The sequence below is a fragment of the Mesocricetus auratus genome, unplaced genomic scaffold (genome assembly GCF_017639785.1).
Source record: "Mesocricetus auratus isolate SY011 unplaced genomic scaffold, BCM_Maur_2.0 Super-Scaffold_100676, whole genome shotgun sequence".
NCBI classification, from domain to species: domain Eukaryota; kingdom Metazoa; phylum Chordata; class Mammalia; order Rodentia; family Cricetidae; genus Mesocricetus; species Mesocricetus auratus.
The window spans coordinates 14,297,348-14,313,539 of NW_024429266.1; the positions used below are offsets into that span (position 1 = coordinate 14,297,348).

At 40.9% G+C, this 16,192-nt stretch overlaps 1 protein-coding gene across 1 annotated transcript; it reads left to right on the forward strand.

Moving 5' to 3' along the window:
- Positions 1 to 96: 96 nt before the first annotated feature.
- On the forward strand, positions 97 to 16,092 carry Tfb2m (transcription factor B2, mitochondrial). Its single transcript, XM_005078235.4, has 8 exons — positions 97 to 567; positions 1,362 to 1,450; positions 3,067 to 3,217; positions 5,323 to 5,471; positions 10,142 to 10,231; positions 11,790 to 11,852; positions 12,533 to 12,693; positions 15,688 to 16,092. Exons 1-8 carry the CDS (start codon positions 252 to 254, stop codon positions 15,863 to 15,865), a joined length of 1,197 nt encoding a protein of 398 aa, XP_005078292.1. The 5' UTR covers positions 97 to 251; the 3' UTR covers positions 15,866 to 16,092.
- Positions 16,093 to 16,192: the final 100 nt, after the last annotated feature.

The window sequence follows — 16,192 nt, forward strand, 5'->3', positions numbered from 1 at the left end:
GGGCGGGCGACCATAGAGTTCCAACCCGGACACACCCGGAGAGTCCACTCACAGGCGTCTGGGGGCGGAGCCTGGGCGGAAGCGGAAGCGAGTGAAGAAAGGGTTGCGGCTCGGGCATTCGCATGCGCCATCTGAAGTGTTTTCTTCCGCCCGGCCTAGAGAGGCGCAGTACTGTTGCACGTGGTATGTGGTGCCTCTTGCTCTTGGCAGAAGCTACCCTAAGTGGTGGTTGTGGTGGATGTTAGAGCAGGATGTGGCGCCCGGCGGTGGGGCTGCCTCCGCGGCTGGCGCTGTCAGTGCTTGCTGGTCCCGGGCGCTCTTGCTTTCTGGGGTCTGGAAGTGCGACGCGGAAGGACTGGCAAGCAAAGAACCGCCGTAGCTTCTCTGACTTCTACATGCAGCCGTTATTTGATCCTGATTTAGAGGAGTCGCCCTTTTTTGCACCCAAGAGTCGATCCGATCCTACGCGTTACGTGGCATGTAAGAAATTGGCCAGGAACCTGGTACGAAACCTGCTGGGGTACAACTGCAACCCATCCCGTCAACTTATACTAGAGTGCAATCCAGGTGAGATGAGCAGAAGGTTTGCTCCTAACTTTCACATCCTGATTTCCTAAATTCGATTTATTTATCGTGTGAGCGTGTGTTTAGTTCAGAAAACAACTTAGCGAGGGTCACTTCTTACATCGTGTGGGGTCTCGATGATTGAAATGAGGTTGTCAGGCTAGAGGCCAAGCGCCTTTGCCCTCTGAGCGTTCTCATTGACCCTGAATTGTTTTTTGTTTGTTTGTTTGTTTTTGTTTGCATTCAGATAGTCCATGAGTCAGAAGTAAACCAGAATCTTAAATGCTGTTTTTTCCTCAAAAACTTGTGAGCGTTGTTGAGGACTGTAAGTTTTGCTGTCACTGACATCCTGGAATGCTTTGTTATTTACCTGTTGGGATGTTGTTGGTTCAGTTAACTACCCATTCTTTTTTACATGTGTAAAAAGAATCATATCTGGGAATGCTGTGAGATTTTTAAACTTGTGTAAAAGTCTGCTTTGAAAGAGACCATGTTGTTGCACACATCTTTAATCCTTGCAGAGGCAAAGCTGATCTCTGAGTTCAAGGCCTACCTGGTCTGCATAGCTAGTTGCAAGACAGTCTGGGTTACAGAGGGAGACCCTATCTCAAAAAGAAAACAAACAAAAAAAGGAATGGGCTTGGTGGCAGCACTCGGCAGTCAGCCAGACTTATCTGTGAGTTTGAGGCCTGCCTAGTCTACATAGGGAGAGACAGAGACAGAGTATGTAGTATGTGAGTATGTTGTTTATTTTGCAAATAAAGGTTTTTTTTTTTTTTCCCCTCTTAACATCCCAGGACCTGGAATCCTGACTGAGGCATTACTTAGAGCTGGTGCCAGTGTGATTGCCTTTCAAAATGAAAAGTCTTTTATTCCACATTTAAAGGTATATTTTTATGTTCCTAAAGTAATTTGCTGTGACATTCACTAACTTTGACTAGGTTAGAGAAGTGAAATTTAGCACATAATTTCTCCTTACAGACTTTTAGGGACCATATCTAATATCTAAAGACTATGATCCATTGAGTCTTTTAGTGCTTGTTGAGTAGCTAAAAGCTTGGGAGTTCTGGGCTACGTTTTCTACTTCCTACTGGGTCCCAGAAAATGATACTTCAAAGTATGATGAATTGAGATGCTGAGTATTTTGAAATAACAGCCAATTGGAAACCCACAGGTGCAGCCGCAGGATTAAGGTGTTTTCCTATCTCTTTCTTTACCTCTGTCCTTGGAATCGAGCCATAGAGACCAAAGCTTCTATTCCCACAGGGCAGTCGTAGAAACTAGGACCACCTCATGGCAAAGCAGACCATAGCCTGTGATTGCTGCTGGCTTTCTTCATGGGCTGCCTGTACAGATAGTCTCTGACCTACCTCGTTTCATGAGACCTTTGTTTCCAGAGCCCTTGCCCTCTGTCCAGAAGGAAGGTACGGCACAAACACAAAAGAGGCTAAAAATCTGAACAGACAGGCCTGGGGTCTGTTCCCACCTTTGGTTTTTGGATTTTGTTTTTTTGTTTTTCCAAATGGTTGTTTCAGTGCTTCTGAGTCTTAGCCTGACAGCTGACCACTTGAAAGGAAATTAATTCAGAAAACTTATACCTATCTATGCCCATTTCCTAAAGCCATGGGGAACGAATGGCTTGATTTTAAAGTGCTGCGTGATGATAAAAATTGTGCAAATAGCTACAGCATCTAAAGATTGAGTTTTTTAAAAATGAAACTTTTGAGTATTGAGTCATTGTTGGCCTTTGGTGTGGTTATTCCGTTGTGCTGCCACAACAAGGTCTACGGTACAAGCCCCAGTGGTGAACCTGGCAGATGAGGTGCCATGTGCCTTTAGTCCCACAAGTCATTAGGTTCCAAGGCTAACTTAGTCTACATTGGGAATTTCAGATCAGGCAAGGCTACTTAGACCTTTCCCCCAAAAAATTGTAAGAGAGAGAGGGTGTGAGTGCGCCATGGTGGATCATGTTGGCCTCATCCTGCTTCTGTCTCCTAAATGCCTGTAACCCTATAGCCTGTGGGTGGCAGAGACAGAATCACCCAAAGAGGTCAGCCTCATCTACATAGTAAGTTCCAGGCCAGCCAGTGCTACCTAGGGAGACTCTGTTTTAACGTTCCCCATACTGTCCAAAGGAGGCAGCTTTATGAGCTTGGAAAGCAATTGACAAAAAGAAAGGAAAATTTGTTGGTGATTTTTATTTTTAAGGTTTCCTGTGTATTCCTGCTGTCCTGGAACTCCCTCTGTAGACCAGGATAGCCTCACCCACCTGCCTCTGCCTTTTGGGTGCTGGAGTTATAGATATAGGCTGGTCTTAAACTTACTGTGTAACCTAGACCCTCCTAGAATTTATAATTCTCATGTCTGTTTCCTGAGTGATAGATTGCAGATGTGCCCCAGTGTGCTCAGCTATTTTCAAGTTTTCTTATCTTTTGAGATAAAGCTTTGGATTGTATCACGGTGTACATGATGAGATCTGATGTCACTTCCTTGTCTCTTCAGTCTTTAAGAAGGAAATTGAATGGATTGCTGCAAGTGGTTCCCAGTGACTTCTTTAAAATTGATCCCAGACATCAGGAAGTGTTAAAACCAGAATATAATTCAAGTGTCATTTTTCAGAGTTTGGGAATAGATCCAGTTCCTTGGTCAGCAGGTAATTTTTGTCATTCTTTAAAGCTAATTCTTTTTTTGTTTGTTTGGTTTTTTTTGTTTTTGTTTTTCCTGAGACAGGGTTTCTCTGTATTGTTTTGAGCCTGTCCTGGAACTTGCTCAGTAAACCAGGCTGGTCTTAAACTCACAGAGATCCACCTGCCTCTGCCTCCGGAGTGCTGGGATTAAAGGTGTGTGCCACCATCTCCTGGGGTTTGTTTGGTTTTTGAGGCAGGGTTTCTCTGTGTAACAGCTCTGGCTATCCTGGAACTCACTTTGTAGACCAAGCCTGTTTGTGCTTCCCAGATTAAAGGCATGTACCACCACCACCACCCCGCCTAGCTTTGACTATCATGAAGTAGGAAGCTTCTTCTCTGGTCTTGTCTGTTTGTTGCTCTAAATGCATTATTACTTGAATGGGCAAGTCTTTCCCTAGATTCAGTAACTTTCTGCTATGATTTTAATTAAAATATTTTCTATGCCTTTAGCATGACTCATTCTTTTATGCACATGATTTGTAGATTTGATTTTTTATAGTATCCCATAGATCTCAAATGTTCCATTGATACTTTCCAGTTAATTTATTTTTATCATTTTCTGAATGTTCCAATTTCTCTACCTTGTCTTAAACCCAGATATTGATTGCATCTTTACTTTGATTTGTTCTACCAATGAGACTTTCTGCACAGATTTTTATTTGACTTCTTGGGTTTAGTATTCAATTATTTTTCAAGTATTTCTATCTACTTATTGAATTTCAATTTATATTTGTACTTTACCTTATTTCATTAAGCCCTTTGTAGTCTCTTGAGGTTTGTCCAGGAATTTATTGGTATCCTCTTTTGATCGCTTTGGATATACTTAAAATCTCAGTACACCCCTAAAAATAGAAGAGTGTCTGCAGATACAATCTCTATCAGGTTAGGCCCACTATGAACCTATAACATAACACAATTCCGTTTAAGTGCCAATCATCTTAGTAAGTACAGGAACACGGATGGCATGTTGTGTATTGAGATACTAGTCACTGAATATGCATGAGAAGGAAAAAGGTAGATAGTGATTAGTGATTAATATTGAGTTGGTTGAGAAAAGGAGAAGAAGGAAAATGAAGGGAGTAGCAATAGGAACTGCAGGATATCGGTGAAGCAATTTTAGCTAAGATTAGAATAAGTAGAGGTAAAGAAATACAGAATCTTTTAAAAATAGTGTTTGGTGGCCAAAAGAAAAGGATGATTTTTCCTAGTATCTCCTCCTTCTGTCATTGCTATAGGCAACTGTCTTAGGGTGACTGTTGCTGTGATAAAGCACCATGACCAAAGCAACTTGGGGGAGGAAAGGGTTTATTTTGTGGATATTACACATCACTGTTTGTCATGGAAGGAAATTAGGACAGGAACCTAGTGTCAGGAGCTGATGCAGAGACCATGGAGAAGTTCTTATTGGCTTGCTCCTCATGGCTTGCTCAGCCTGCTTTCTTATAGAACCCAGGACTGTCAGCCCAGGGATGGCACCACCCACAATTGGTGGACCCTCCCCCATCAATCACTAATTAAGAAAATGCTCTATAGGCTTGTCTACAGCCTGGTCATATGGAGGCATTTTCTCAATTGAGGCTTCCTCCTCTCTGATGACTCCAGCTTGTGTCAGGTTGACTTAAAACTAACCAGTACAGCAACTTTTGTGATCTTCCTTTTCTCCTTCTTTATGTATGTGTACATATTCGTGTGTATGCACATACATGTTTATGTGTATGCATGTGGAGGCCAGAGTTTGGTGTTGAGTGTCTCCTCAATCTGTCCCATGTCTGTCACTGAACCTGGAGCCTATTTAGGTAGACTGGACAGCAAGCTGGGGATTTGGGATCAGGTTCTGATGTCTGCCCAGTAAACTCTTCTCTGACTGAGCCCTCTCCCTAGCTCCTTACAGCTTCTCATTTTACTTCATTACTAGACTAGACATTCTTCTGACAGTGTCACCTCGCTGTCACCAGTTATTGTACCTGTAACTGAAGTAGTTACCATTGTTACCTTACTTTGCATCAGTAAAATGTGAACACAGGAAAAAGTTGTAGAAACTGATGCAAGTTTGTGTTTGTATCTCTAACAGGTGTTCCTATAAAAGTATTTGGAATCCTTCCAAGTAAATTCGAAAGACGAATACTTTGGAAAAATGTGTTTGATCTGTATTCCTGTGAGTCAATATTCAGATATGGACGAATAGAACTGAATCTGTTTGTTACTGAGAAAGAATTCCAGGTGAGTTATCAACAGGTAACTAAACTGGTATTGATACTGTGAGAGAGTGTTGTAGAAGATACTGTAGTCTTCTGAGGAACTTCATCTGAATTTTTAATTATTTTACAATGTAAAGTTCAGTGGCATTAAATACAGTTATATATCCAGGACTTGATGTCTAGCTCCAAAAATTTTTATTTATGTATATGAGTGCTCTGTCTTTCTGGGCATCAGATCCCATTACACATGGTTCCGAGCTACCATGTGATGGCTGGGAATTGAACTCAGAACCTCTGGAAAAGCAACCAGTGCTCTTAACCACTTAGCCATCTCCCAGCCCATTCAAAATTCTTTAGCTATTCCACTGAATACTTAACTCCCTCTGTTCCCCCTGTTCCCATTTCCTCAGGCAGTAGGAACCACGATCCTGTAACCATCTTGTAGGCTTGACTCTGAGTCATACTAAGTTTGCTCTTTTGTGACTGGCTTATTTCACTTAGCATGGTATCTTCAAGTTTCATCTATGATGAAGTGTGTTGAAATTTCATTTCATTTTTTTTTCTTTTTTAGCTGAATATTATTCTGCTATATGCACTCAATAAAATTTATCTGTTCATCCATGAAAGAACACTTGACTGCTTCCACCTCTCAAATGTAATGGATAAAGCTGCCACATACACAAGTTCTTGCTTTCAGGTTGTGACAGGGATGACATACAGGTGGATATGTAATGGCAGAGTCAGTTTCTGATATCATTGCTCAGGAGACATCAGTTTCTTCCTTTTGCTTTCTTTTTTTCCTTTCTCTCTCTTTTTTTTTTTTAAGACAGGTTCCTCTGTGGCTTTGGAGCCTGTCCTGGAACTAGCTCTTGTAGACCAGGCTGGTCTCAAACTCACAGAGATCCACCTGCCTCTGCCTCCTGAGTGCTGGGATTAAAGGCATGTGCCACCATGCTCGGCTTCTTTTTTCCTTTCTTTATTTTACTTATTCAATGATCTGCTTATTTGAGAAGGGTTCCTCCCTAGAATATTTAATTTGCCATTTGTCTAGACTAGTTGGCCAGTAAGCCCCAGGGATCCTCCTGTCTCTGCCTGGAGTGATGAGTTACAGGCATGAGCTTCTGTGCCTGGCTCCTCCATGGGTGCTGAGGACCACACTCAGGTCCTCAGGTTTCTGTGGCAAACACTGTACCACCTGAGCTGTCACCCCAGCCCCTGCATTCATGGTTTTTGATTAATATATGTAGAACTTGGATTGTTTGTGTGGTAATTCTACATTTAATTTTTTAAGGAAGTGTCATACTACTTTCCTTGCTAGATACGCTATTTTACTTTCCCAATTTTCCCCTATCATACTTGTGTTTGTTTATTTATTTAATTTTGTAAGCTTCTTTGTTTGTTTTGATTTGTTGTTGTTTGTTTACTTGTTTTTTTGAGAAAGGCTTTTCTGTTTAACAACCCTGGCTGTCCTGGACTTGCTTTGCTTGAACTCACAGAGATCTGCCTGCTTCTGCCTTCCAAGTGCTGGGATTAAAGTTGTGCACCACCACATCCAGCTAATTTTGTGTTTCTTACTAGGGTGTCAGTATGAGTATACACATGCCATATGTGTGGGGGTCAAAGGTGGGTTCCAAGGATGGAACCCAAGTTGGTGTGCTTGCCCAGCAGCATCAGCTCACTGGCCCTTTCTTGGTATTTTTAATACTGTCTCATAATTGGATAAAGTAGTGTTTCATTCATTGTGTTTGTGTTTTCCTAATAGCTAGTTGTGTTGAACATCTTTTTGATTTACTTACCAATCATTGGTATATAGTTCTTTAAGCAAATTCTACCAAAATTTCTTGTTGTTTTGTTTTTTCATCGCCCTAACTAATTTATCATTTATATGAGGGTATATCAACAATTCTTTCCACTAAAAATAGAATACATGTCCCAATAAATCATCAGAGGAGGTTGATTTTATAGACAGTGGAGGACGAAGAACTAAAACTCCATAGCTGCTTGGCCATTCACAATCATATTCCTAAAGCAGAAACAGGGATACCATACAACAGAAAAATAGCAAATTGGTTGCCACCAGGTTTCTTCAGGTGACCTTGGTTGTATGAGGATTAATTCAGATGGATTGTCATTATCTTGGCAAGTTGTGCCTGGCTTGTTTGGGAACTCTGACTGTCCTTTATTTCTGGGAAAAGTAAATAAACAACATGGGTTCAACTTGGTGGCATGGAACTCAAGTCTGACTGGCTCCAGTTTGACTTTTAGTCTGCTGTTTGGGAGTCTGGTGCAGGGAAATCACCTCTGCTTTTCTTATTTTTAGTGAGAAGGCGTCCTGGAGCCCTGACAATGCTGTTAGAATCTCCTGATGGATCACGGTCTTCCTGTGCAGAGCTTTGCTCCAGGATAATTGACAGTGCCCATTTTTACATAAAGAAACCCTAGGAAGGAATAATGGTACAAGAAATGAGGGAATGTGTCTTCATCCAGATAGTAAATACTAGATAGCCAGGTAGAATGAGAATAGACAATACATATATAAATATATAAACAAAAAATGAGAGCAGGCAGCACTCGGGAGGCAGAGGCAGGCGGATCTCTGTGAGTTCGAGGTCAGCCTGGTCTATAGAGTGAGTTCCAGGACAGGCTCTAAAACAATACAGAGAAACCCTGTCTCGGAAAAAAAAAAAGAGCAGGGTGTGTAACAATGCTCATCAGGTTGTAAATTGGCCACAGTGTCCAAACCTGTAGTTCAACTATTTGGGAGGCAGCTAGTAGGTAGGAAGAAGGATCAGAATTCAAGGTCATCCTCCAGGATGTAGTTGCAGACCAACTTGGGCTACATGAGACCCAAAATTTTGTCTTTCTTACAACTTCTTATCATGGACTTTTCCATGGGGTTCTTTCTCGGTGATACCTTCCATTCACTGTTGGTATCATCCTTAAGGTCCAACAAGAGTCAGCTTTGCTGGGCCATGGTTGTGAACCCTTTAATCCCAGCATTTGGGAGGCAGAGGCACATGAATCTCTTGAGTTTGAAGCCAGTCTGGTCTACAGAGTGAGTTCCAGGACAACCAGGACCACACAGAGAAATCCCATCTCAAAACAACAACAACACACATTTATTTTGTGTATGTGTGTATACTCGAATTCACTCACACTCATGCATGTAGTTGTTAACTATGTGAGAGTCAGCAAAAAACTTGCAGGAGTCATTTCTCTTTCCACCATGTTGGTCCCAGGGATTGGACTCAGGCTGTCAGGCTTGGTGACCAGCACTTTACCCAGTAAACCATCTTACTATTCCCAACCATATCAATTCTTGATGCACAATTTAGTAGCTCACCTAATGTATAATTCTAACATACCTATCTTTCTCCATAGTACATGCTGTTCTGTTATGTTGTTGTAGGAATTGTTGCTGTCTTAAGTGTGTCTGTGGCAAAATGATGAGTTTTCTTATTTGTGTTTGTTGTTAGTTTTTGAATTGGCCTTGCTCTGTAACCCGGGCTGAGTATGGACTCACTATGTAGCCCAGGCCAGCCTTGCACTCAAAGGAAACCTGCCTTCGTCTCCCAAGTGCTAAGGTTACAAGGTGTTTGCTACCATGTCTGATCATAACACATTTTTCATTTTAGTTTTCCTTAAATAAGATATCCCCTGAAATGTCACATTACTATAAGTAATTTCATATGTATTTTTGAGATTTTATTTTTATTCATACATATGATTGTTGCCTGAATGTCTGTCTGTGTACCATGTGCATGTAGCCCTTGAGAGAGTCAGATAAAGAAGACATCAGATCCTCTGGGTCTGGAGTTACAGACAGTTGTGACATGTCATGTTGGTCCTGAGAATTGAACTTGGGCCCTCTAGAAGAATATCCAGTGCTCTTAACTGCTGAGCCATCATTTTGGCCTGTAGTTTTGTTTTGTTTATATTTTTATTTAGATGTGTGTATTTATGCCGTGTGCGTGCGTGTGTGTGTGTGTGTGTGTGTGTGTGTGTGTGTACTTGGCAGAGGCTAGTAGGTGTTGGAGCTAGTGTTACAGGGTTAACAATTCTTGATGTACAATTTAATAGCTCACAATTGTGAGTTCTGAGTGGCCTTTTGTCGGTGCTAGGAACCAAATTCCAGATCTCAGATCAGCAAGTGCTCTTAACCACCCAGCCCATATACAGTCAATTTTATATGTTGATACCATATGTTTTCCTTTTTGTTTGTTTTTTTTTTTTTTTTTTTTTTTTTTTTTTGAGACAGGGTTTCTCTGTTGCTTTGGAGGCTGTCCAGGAGCTCACTCTGTGGACCAGGCTGGCCTCGAACTCACAGAGATCCAACTGCCTCTGCCTCCTGAGTGCTGGGGTTAAAGGTGTGTGCCACTACAGTCCAGCCATATGTTTTCAAAAAAGAAAACTCTACTTGGAAATACTTGTGGTTAATGTTTTGTATTTAGTTCTTATCTTTTTGGTTTGTTTAGATAGGGACTCTGTATGAGTCTTGTCTGTCCTGGAACTCACAGCCTGCCTGCCTCTGCCTCCTGAGAGTTGAGATTAAAGGCGTGCGCCACCACACCTGACCAGTTCTCATCTTTTCATTTACATTTCTAGATGCTATTAAGATGCTAAAGTTAAGATCCAACATTGATATTGATTATTTCTATGTAACATAATTTGTCTTTTTTTTTTTTTCACTAGAGACTAATAGCGACTCCTAAGAGGCCAGATTTATATCAAGTATTGAGTGTGCTTTGGCAAGTGGCTTGTGAAATTAAGTTTATTCAAATGGTGAGTAACGTCTCAGATGCCAGGAGAACTTTATAACTCAGAGGCTAGTTAGCACAGACTATGCACTAAAGGTTAATTTAAAAGATTAATTTATTAAAAGATTTAATTTTATTATTTTCCAAGTTGCTTAGGTTTTTTGTTTGTTTTGTTTTTGTTGTTGTTGTTTTGGTTTTTCGAGACAGGGTTTCTCTGTATTGTTTTGGAGGCTGTCTTGGAGCTCACTCTATGGACCAGGCTGGCCTTGAGCTCAGAGATCCACCTGCCTCTGCCTCCTGAGTGCTGGGATTAAAGGTGTTCGCACCAATGCCTGGCTAGTTTTGTTTTTTGTTTTTTTGTTGTTTTTTTTTTTTGTTTGTTTGTTTGTTTTTTGTTTTTTTTTTTTTGAGATAGGATATCACTATGTAGCCCTACCTGGCCTGGAACTCCTTACGTAAATCAGGCTGGCCTCAAATTCACAGAGATCCTCTTACCTCTGCAACCTGAGTTCTGGGATTAAAGGCATTTGCTATCACCAGTTCTTGAAGGGAGATTAATGCTGACACTTGTTTGATACCTTTTTACTCTAATCATAAAAGTAATATGACTAGCTCATGATAAAACTAGGAAACTTTCTGAGTGGTGGTGGTACACGCCTTTATTTCCAACACTAGAAGGCAGAAGCAGGTGAATCTTTGAGTTCAAGGCAAGCATGATCTACAGAGCTAATTCCAGGATAGGCAAGGCTACACAAAGAAACATTGTCTCAGAAAACTAGGAAATTTGTTTTGAGACATGCTCTACAAGAAGTAATTTTTGTGAATCAATACTGTAGTTCTATATCTCAGAACTAGTGGCATAGATGATATACCTTAGTCTTCTGTTTTTATGCTTTTTCGGGGGGGGGGTTGAGACAGAATTTCTCTGTAGCTTTGGAGGCTGTCCTGGAACTCTGTAGACCAGGCTGGTGTCAAACTCACAGAGATCTGCCTGCCTCTGCCTCCTGAGTGCTGGGATTAAAGGCGTGTGCCACCAATGCCCAGATTTTATGCTTTTCTTGTCTTTATATTTTTTCTTTAATATAATGAATATTACATTGCTTTATTTTATGCGACAACATTTTATTATGTAAGTATTTTGACTAATGAGAACTAACAGAATTGAGGAGCCTTAGGCCTCATTTGAGATCTGTGTAAACTAGAGAGATTGTCCTGGGGTTGAAGAGATGGCTTAGTTGGTAAGGTACTACACTTTAGTGCAAGCATGAGGACCTGAGTTCAGTTCCTATCACCCATGTGAAAAAGAGTCCATTGTTCTAATATCAGAGCTTGGGGAGGCAGAGACAGGAGGATCCTTGGGGCTTGGTGGCCAGCTGGTCCTACAGAATCCTTAAGATCCAGGTTTAGTCAAAGACCCTTACTCAGAAGTAATGTGGAAAGAATGAGGAAAACACCTGAAAATGACCTACAGCCTTCACACACGTATGCATACATACCACACACATGTCCATGTGCATACATACCACACAGACCTACAAAAAAGGAAAGGAAAAGAAAGACCTTGTCTGTTTTTCTCCCTGCAGGAACCTTGGTCGTCATTTGGCGCCTATACTGAAAATGAGTGCTCAGAGGACTCAAAACTTAGGGTAAGACAAATGATGTCCTTCCGGTTCGTCCTACTTGCTTTTTTTTTTAAAGCTTGTCTTCAGAGGCTGGAGAGATGGAAAAAAGAAGAGGAAATATTCTCTTTTCTGTATTAGTTTAAATTTTCTGTACTAAAATTATTCATACTTCTGTGTGTACACACAGTCAGTAAATGTATGTTTACAAAAAGATGAGAAAAAGATTAGTCAATAATACTTTTGTGTTCCTGGGTCTGCTGGTGGTGTTCCTTAAACACAGCAGGAGCTCAGTTCATGTTTGTGTTGTGTCTGGGCTCTGATTTTACTATAGTCACAAGTCAGTACACTTTAGCTGTCTGGGTTAGCTAAGGGATTCTGTCTAGGCTTATAGCCCAGGAGGTGGTGAGTGGTTTGTTAGGCACACATTGGGTTTGCTCCTCAGCTGAGGGGTGGAGTAGGGCCCTCCCATCAGCCTTTCATGGCAAATGTAATTGTTCTTTGTCATGTACAGAATAAAAACCTCATCCTTCTAGGTTACTTTCTGCTCAGAACTCAGACATGCACAGGTTACAAAGGATTAGGCCATGGGTTTGAAAACCCAGAGACATGTGGGGATGTGCTGCGAGGGACTTGGAGGAAGGAGGACCAATGCTTCACCCTGGTGTTGTTTATGACTGAGGAAAATTATTTTCTTTTCTGTCTAGGAATCATGCAGCTCATTGAAACAAAATCTATATTTTGTTCAAATGACTCCTCGTAGAACTTTATTTACAGAACACTTAAGTCCATTGAACTATGATATATTTTTCCACATGGTCAAGCACTGCTTTGGGAAGCGCAGTTCCTCAATAATACAACATTTACGGTAAGTAGAAATTCAACGAAGACAAACTATAAAAGTAGTGACTTAATGTGACTGTCTCCTGTGTTGTAAGGTGGTTTTTCACGTTGTGATTTGGAGTAAGGTGTGCCTGTGTTTTATTTACCTGTTAAAAATCCTTCCTTCTGGACTGGGGAGATGGTTGAGAAGTGCTTCACTAATGCTGTAATTCTAGTGCCTGTGGCTCTAACCCAACACCTCCCTTTCCTCTGTGGGCACCACACACACAGCATGCACACACCTACCTGTAAGATAAAACTTAAAAAGCAGTAAATACCTTTCTCCCAGTTGTGCATTGTTTTCCACATCTCCCTCTGACCTTGTGTTCATCTTTAAGCAGCAAAACCTAGGATACTTGAAGGCTGTTTTATCTTTTTTGTTTGTTTATTTTATTTTTATGTGTACACACATGTGCTGTTCCTGTAGAGGACAGAACAGCATTTGCACCCTCTGGAGCTGGAACTACAGAGCTGGTTGACATAGGTGCTAAGAACTGAACTCAGGTCCCCAAGAAGAGTAGCAAGAACTCTTTTTTTTTTTTTTTTTTTTTTTGGTTTTACGAGACAGGGTTTCTCTGTATTGTTTTGGAGGCTGTCGGTCCAGCCTGGCCTCGAACTCACAGAGATCCACCTGCCTCTGCCTCCCAAGTGCTGAGATTAAAGGCGTGCGCCACCACTGCCCGGCTCAGGGTAGCAAGAACTCTTAACCACAGAGCCACCTCTCCAGCTGGTGGGGTGTGCTCTCCATTCACCTTGAATCCAGCAGTCCCTAATGTATTGTCAGAAGATGAAAATAGTGTTAAAATAGTTATTTTAATTAATCATCATTTACCCTGTAACCTTAATGGTTCTGTTGACTAGAAATATTTATTGTTAGTTAATTTATTTTTGTTTAGTTATTTATTTTAGGCTGGACTTTAGGTAGCCCAGCCTAGCTTACTTTTTGGGAGTTAGAGATGACTGAACTTCTGACCCTCTGGTCTTTACTTCCCAAGTAGTTAGATTATAGGTGTGTAGATATGCACCAGTGTTACGAGAAGCTTTTCCTTGTGAGAAACCATTCCGCCCGCCTGGTTCTTGATCCGCATCAGTCCCAAATAAACACACAGGAGGCTATATAAATTATGAAGCTGTTGGCCTTGCTTGTCTCTTACTGGCTAGCTCTGCTTTAAGTAATTACCCCATAATTGTTAATCTAAGTATGTCTCTTACCGGAGAATAGTTCTGGGCTCCTACCCCCATGGCGGTTACATGTTGACTCTCCTGTGTTTTCTCCTACCCAGAGTCCTCCTGGACTCCTAGTCCCTCCTATCTAGATTTCCTATTGGCCAGACAGTACTTTATTGACAAATGCACAGGACTTCCCCCAACATCTCCTCTTTTCTGTTTAAACAAAAAGAAAGGTCTTAACTTTAACATAGTCAAATCATATATAACAGAACAGTTATCAAGTAAGAATACAGTTGCAATATTTTGTCTATCAACATTTAGCAAGATTTAAAGAAAATATCATCCATCCCATCCTTGTGAGTCCAAAGTCCTATATGTAGCTTATTTTTTATCATAACTAAGGAAAACTATAATTATAACTATCTGTCTTCAACTCCATCAAAGACCACAGAAGGATAATATATAAACACTAGGACGAGCCCCCTCTCCCTACAATTGATATTATAAGTTTACACCTGTTAGTGTTAGTTTTCAATTATTTTAGAGTTGGGATTGGAAGGAGGTGTTCATATTTGGGTGTTTCTTTAAGATAAGTTTAGGTTTAGATAGAATAGATGTTTGATACATTTTGTTCATGGACACAAGTTAGTTGTCCTTTTTTAGACTAAAAGGGGAATTGTAGGAGGAAGTCTGATGCCGCCATTAAACATGTGACTTACTAAGTCTATGCCGCCATTAAACATGTGACTTACTAGAGGCGCATACAGATGAGGTAATAAAAGGGCGGTTTACCACACCGCTAACCACACCCACTTTAGGCAGGACTAAAGACATATACGGCTGGACGGAAAGACGTATACGTACGTAGGCGGAACTACGTCACTAGCCAAGCCCACTTTTGGGCATGGCTAGGGGCGTTACGGGGGAAGGCATAAAAGACAGCGCACAGGAAGTCTCTCTCTCTTTTCCTGGAGTTCGGCTTCCGGTCCAGTCGCTAGCTGAGATCTGCTGGGCTTCTTGGGGTTTGGTATCTTGTGAGTAATTTTCTACATTAAATACTTAGCTTCACTTTCCGTAATTGTGTGTCGCGTATCGTTACAGCGTCCGTAAAGCCAACACACCAGCACACTGTTTATGTATAAATGTAAACCCATAATCTCAACTCACAGGACCTTGGGGCAGAAGAATCATTCACATGAGTTCAAGGCCTACAATATAAATTCCAGATCAGACTGAGTTGCAGAGTGAAACTAACTTTAAAAAGACCTCACACATGTGGTATACGCCTTTAATTCCCAGTACGTGGGAGTGGGGGGGGGTGGTGGGCAGAGACAGGTGGATCTCTGTGGACTTGAGGCTGGCCTGGTCTTCATAGTGAGTTCCAGGCCAGCCAGGTAGGACCCTACCAAAAAATAAAAAAGATAATACATAAACTAGAATTTTTGTGAGAATTGATTACACCATATTAAACTTAAATTGGTGGTCAGCTCTGAAATTTTAGGAGTAACTGTCCAGTCTTCTGAGTGCTGAGATTATAGGCTTAACATTTATTTTATGTAAATATTTTTTATCCAAACTAAGTATAGTAGTACATACATATAATACCAGTAATTAGGAGGCAAGTTAGGAGTTCAAAGTCATCTCTGTACAGAGAGTTTACATATATATTATATATATAAACTCTGAAATAAATTTAATTATGTATGCTAGACATTTTAATTGAATTTAGGAGGTGGGGTGGCTGTCTTGGATTTAACTGGCAATAGATGTGAAAGGGAATTAAACATGTTTTCTTGATTTTCCTTTTCAGTTCACTGAGTACTGTTGAGCCTATTGAAATACTGAGGCAGGTGAGAATAAGACCTGGACAGACAATACTTAACATGTATCCTCAAGACTTCAAAAGACTTTTTGAAACTATAGAGCGTTCCGAAGACAGTGTCTTCAAATGGGTCTATGATGAAAGCTTGGAGGACATTATAGGCTAGGAAAGCATGCTGCGAGCCATGAACTGCACCTGCTCATCTATTTATTTGGAAATTGTGAGACAAATGAAAACTGAATTTCAAGAAGTTCACGCACTTTCAACAGAAGAGAGACTCCTTGTTTGGCACAAATGAGGAAAATAATTTCTTCTGAAGTTGATACTTTTGATGGCACTGGAAAAAAACAGTGGTTGCAATTTTATTCAAGATGGAATAAAATGGAAAGCTAAGTTGTGGTTTGATCAGGCCAAGTTTTGCCTTAAACTACTATCTGCTGTAGATCAGTGGTAGAACATACACCTAATAGTCCAAGGCTCTGGTTTTGCTCCT

Bases quoted from the DNA above. Each gene is read 5' to 3' on its own strand.
- Tfb2m (XM_005078235.4), top strand. From the start codon at position 252: ATGTGGCGCCCGGCGGTGGGGCTGCCTCCGCGGCTGGCGCTGTCAGTG. The intron at 1,451-3,066 runs GTATATTTTTAT...TTGTCTCTTCAG, and splicing joins CTTTTATTCCACATTTAAAG to TCTTTAAGAAGGAAATTGAA. The intron at 10,232-11,789 runs GTGAGTAACGTC...TTCTCCCTGCAG, and splicing joins AAATTAAGTTTATTCAAATG to GAACCTTGGTCGTCATTTGG.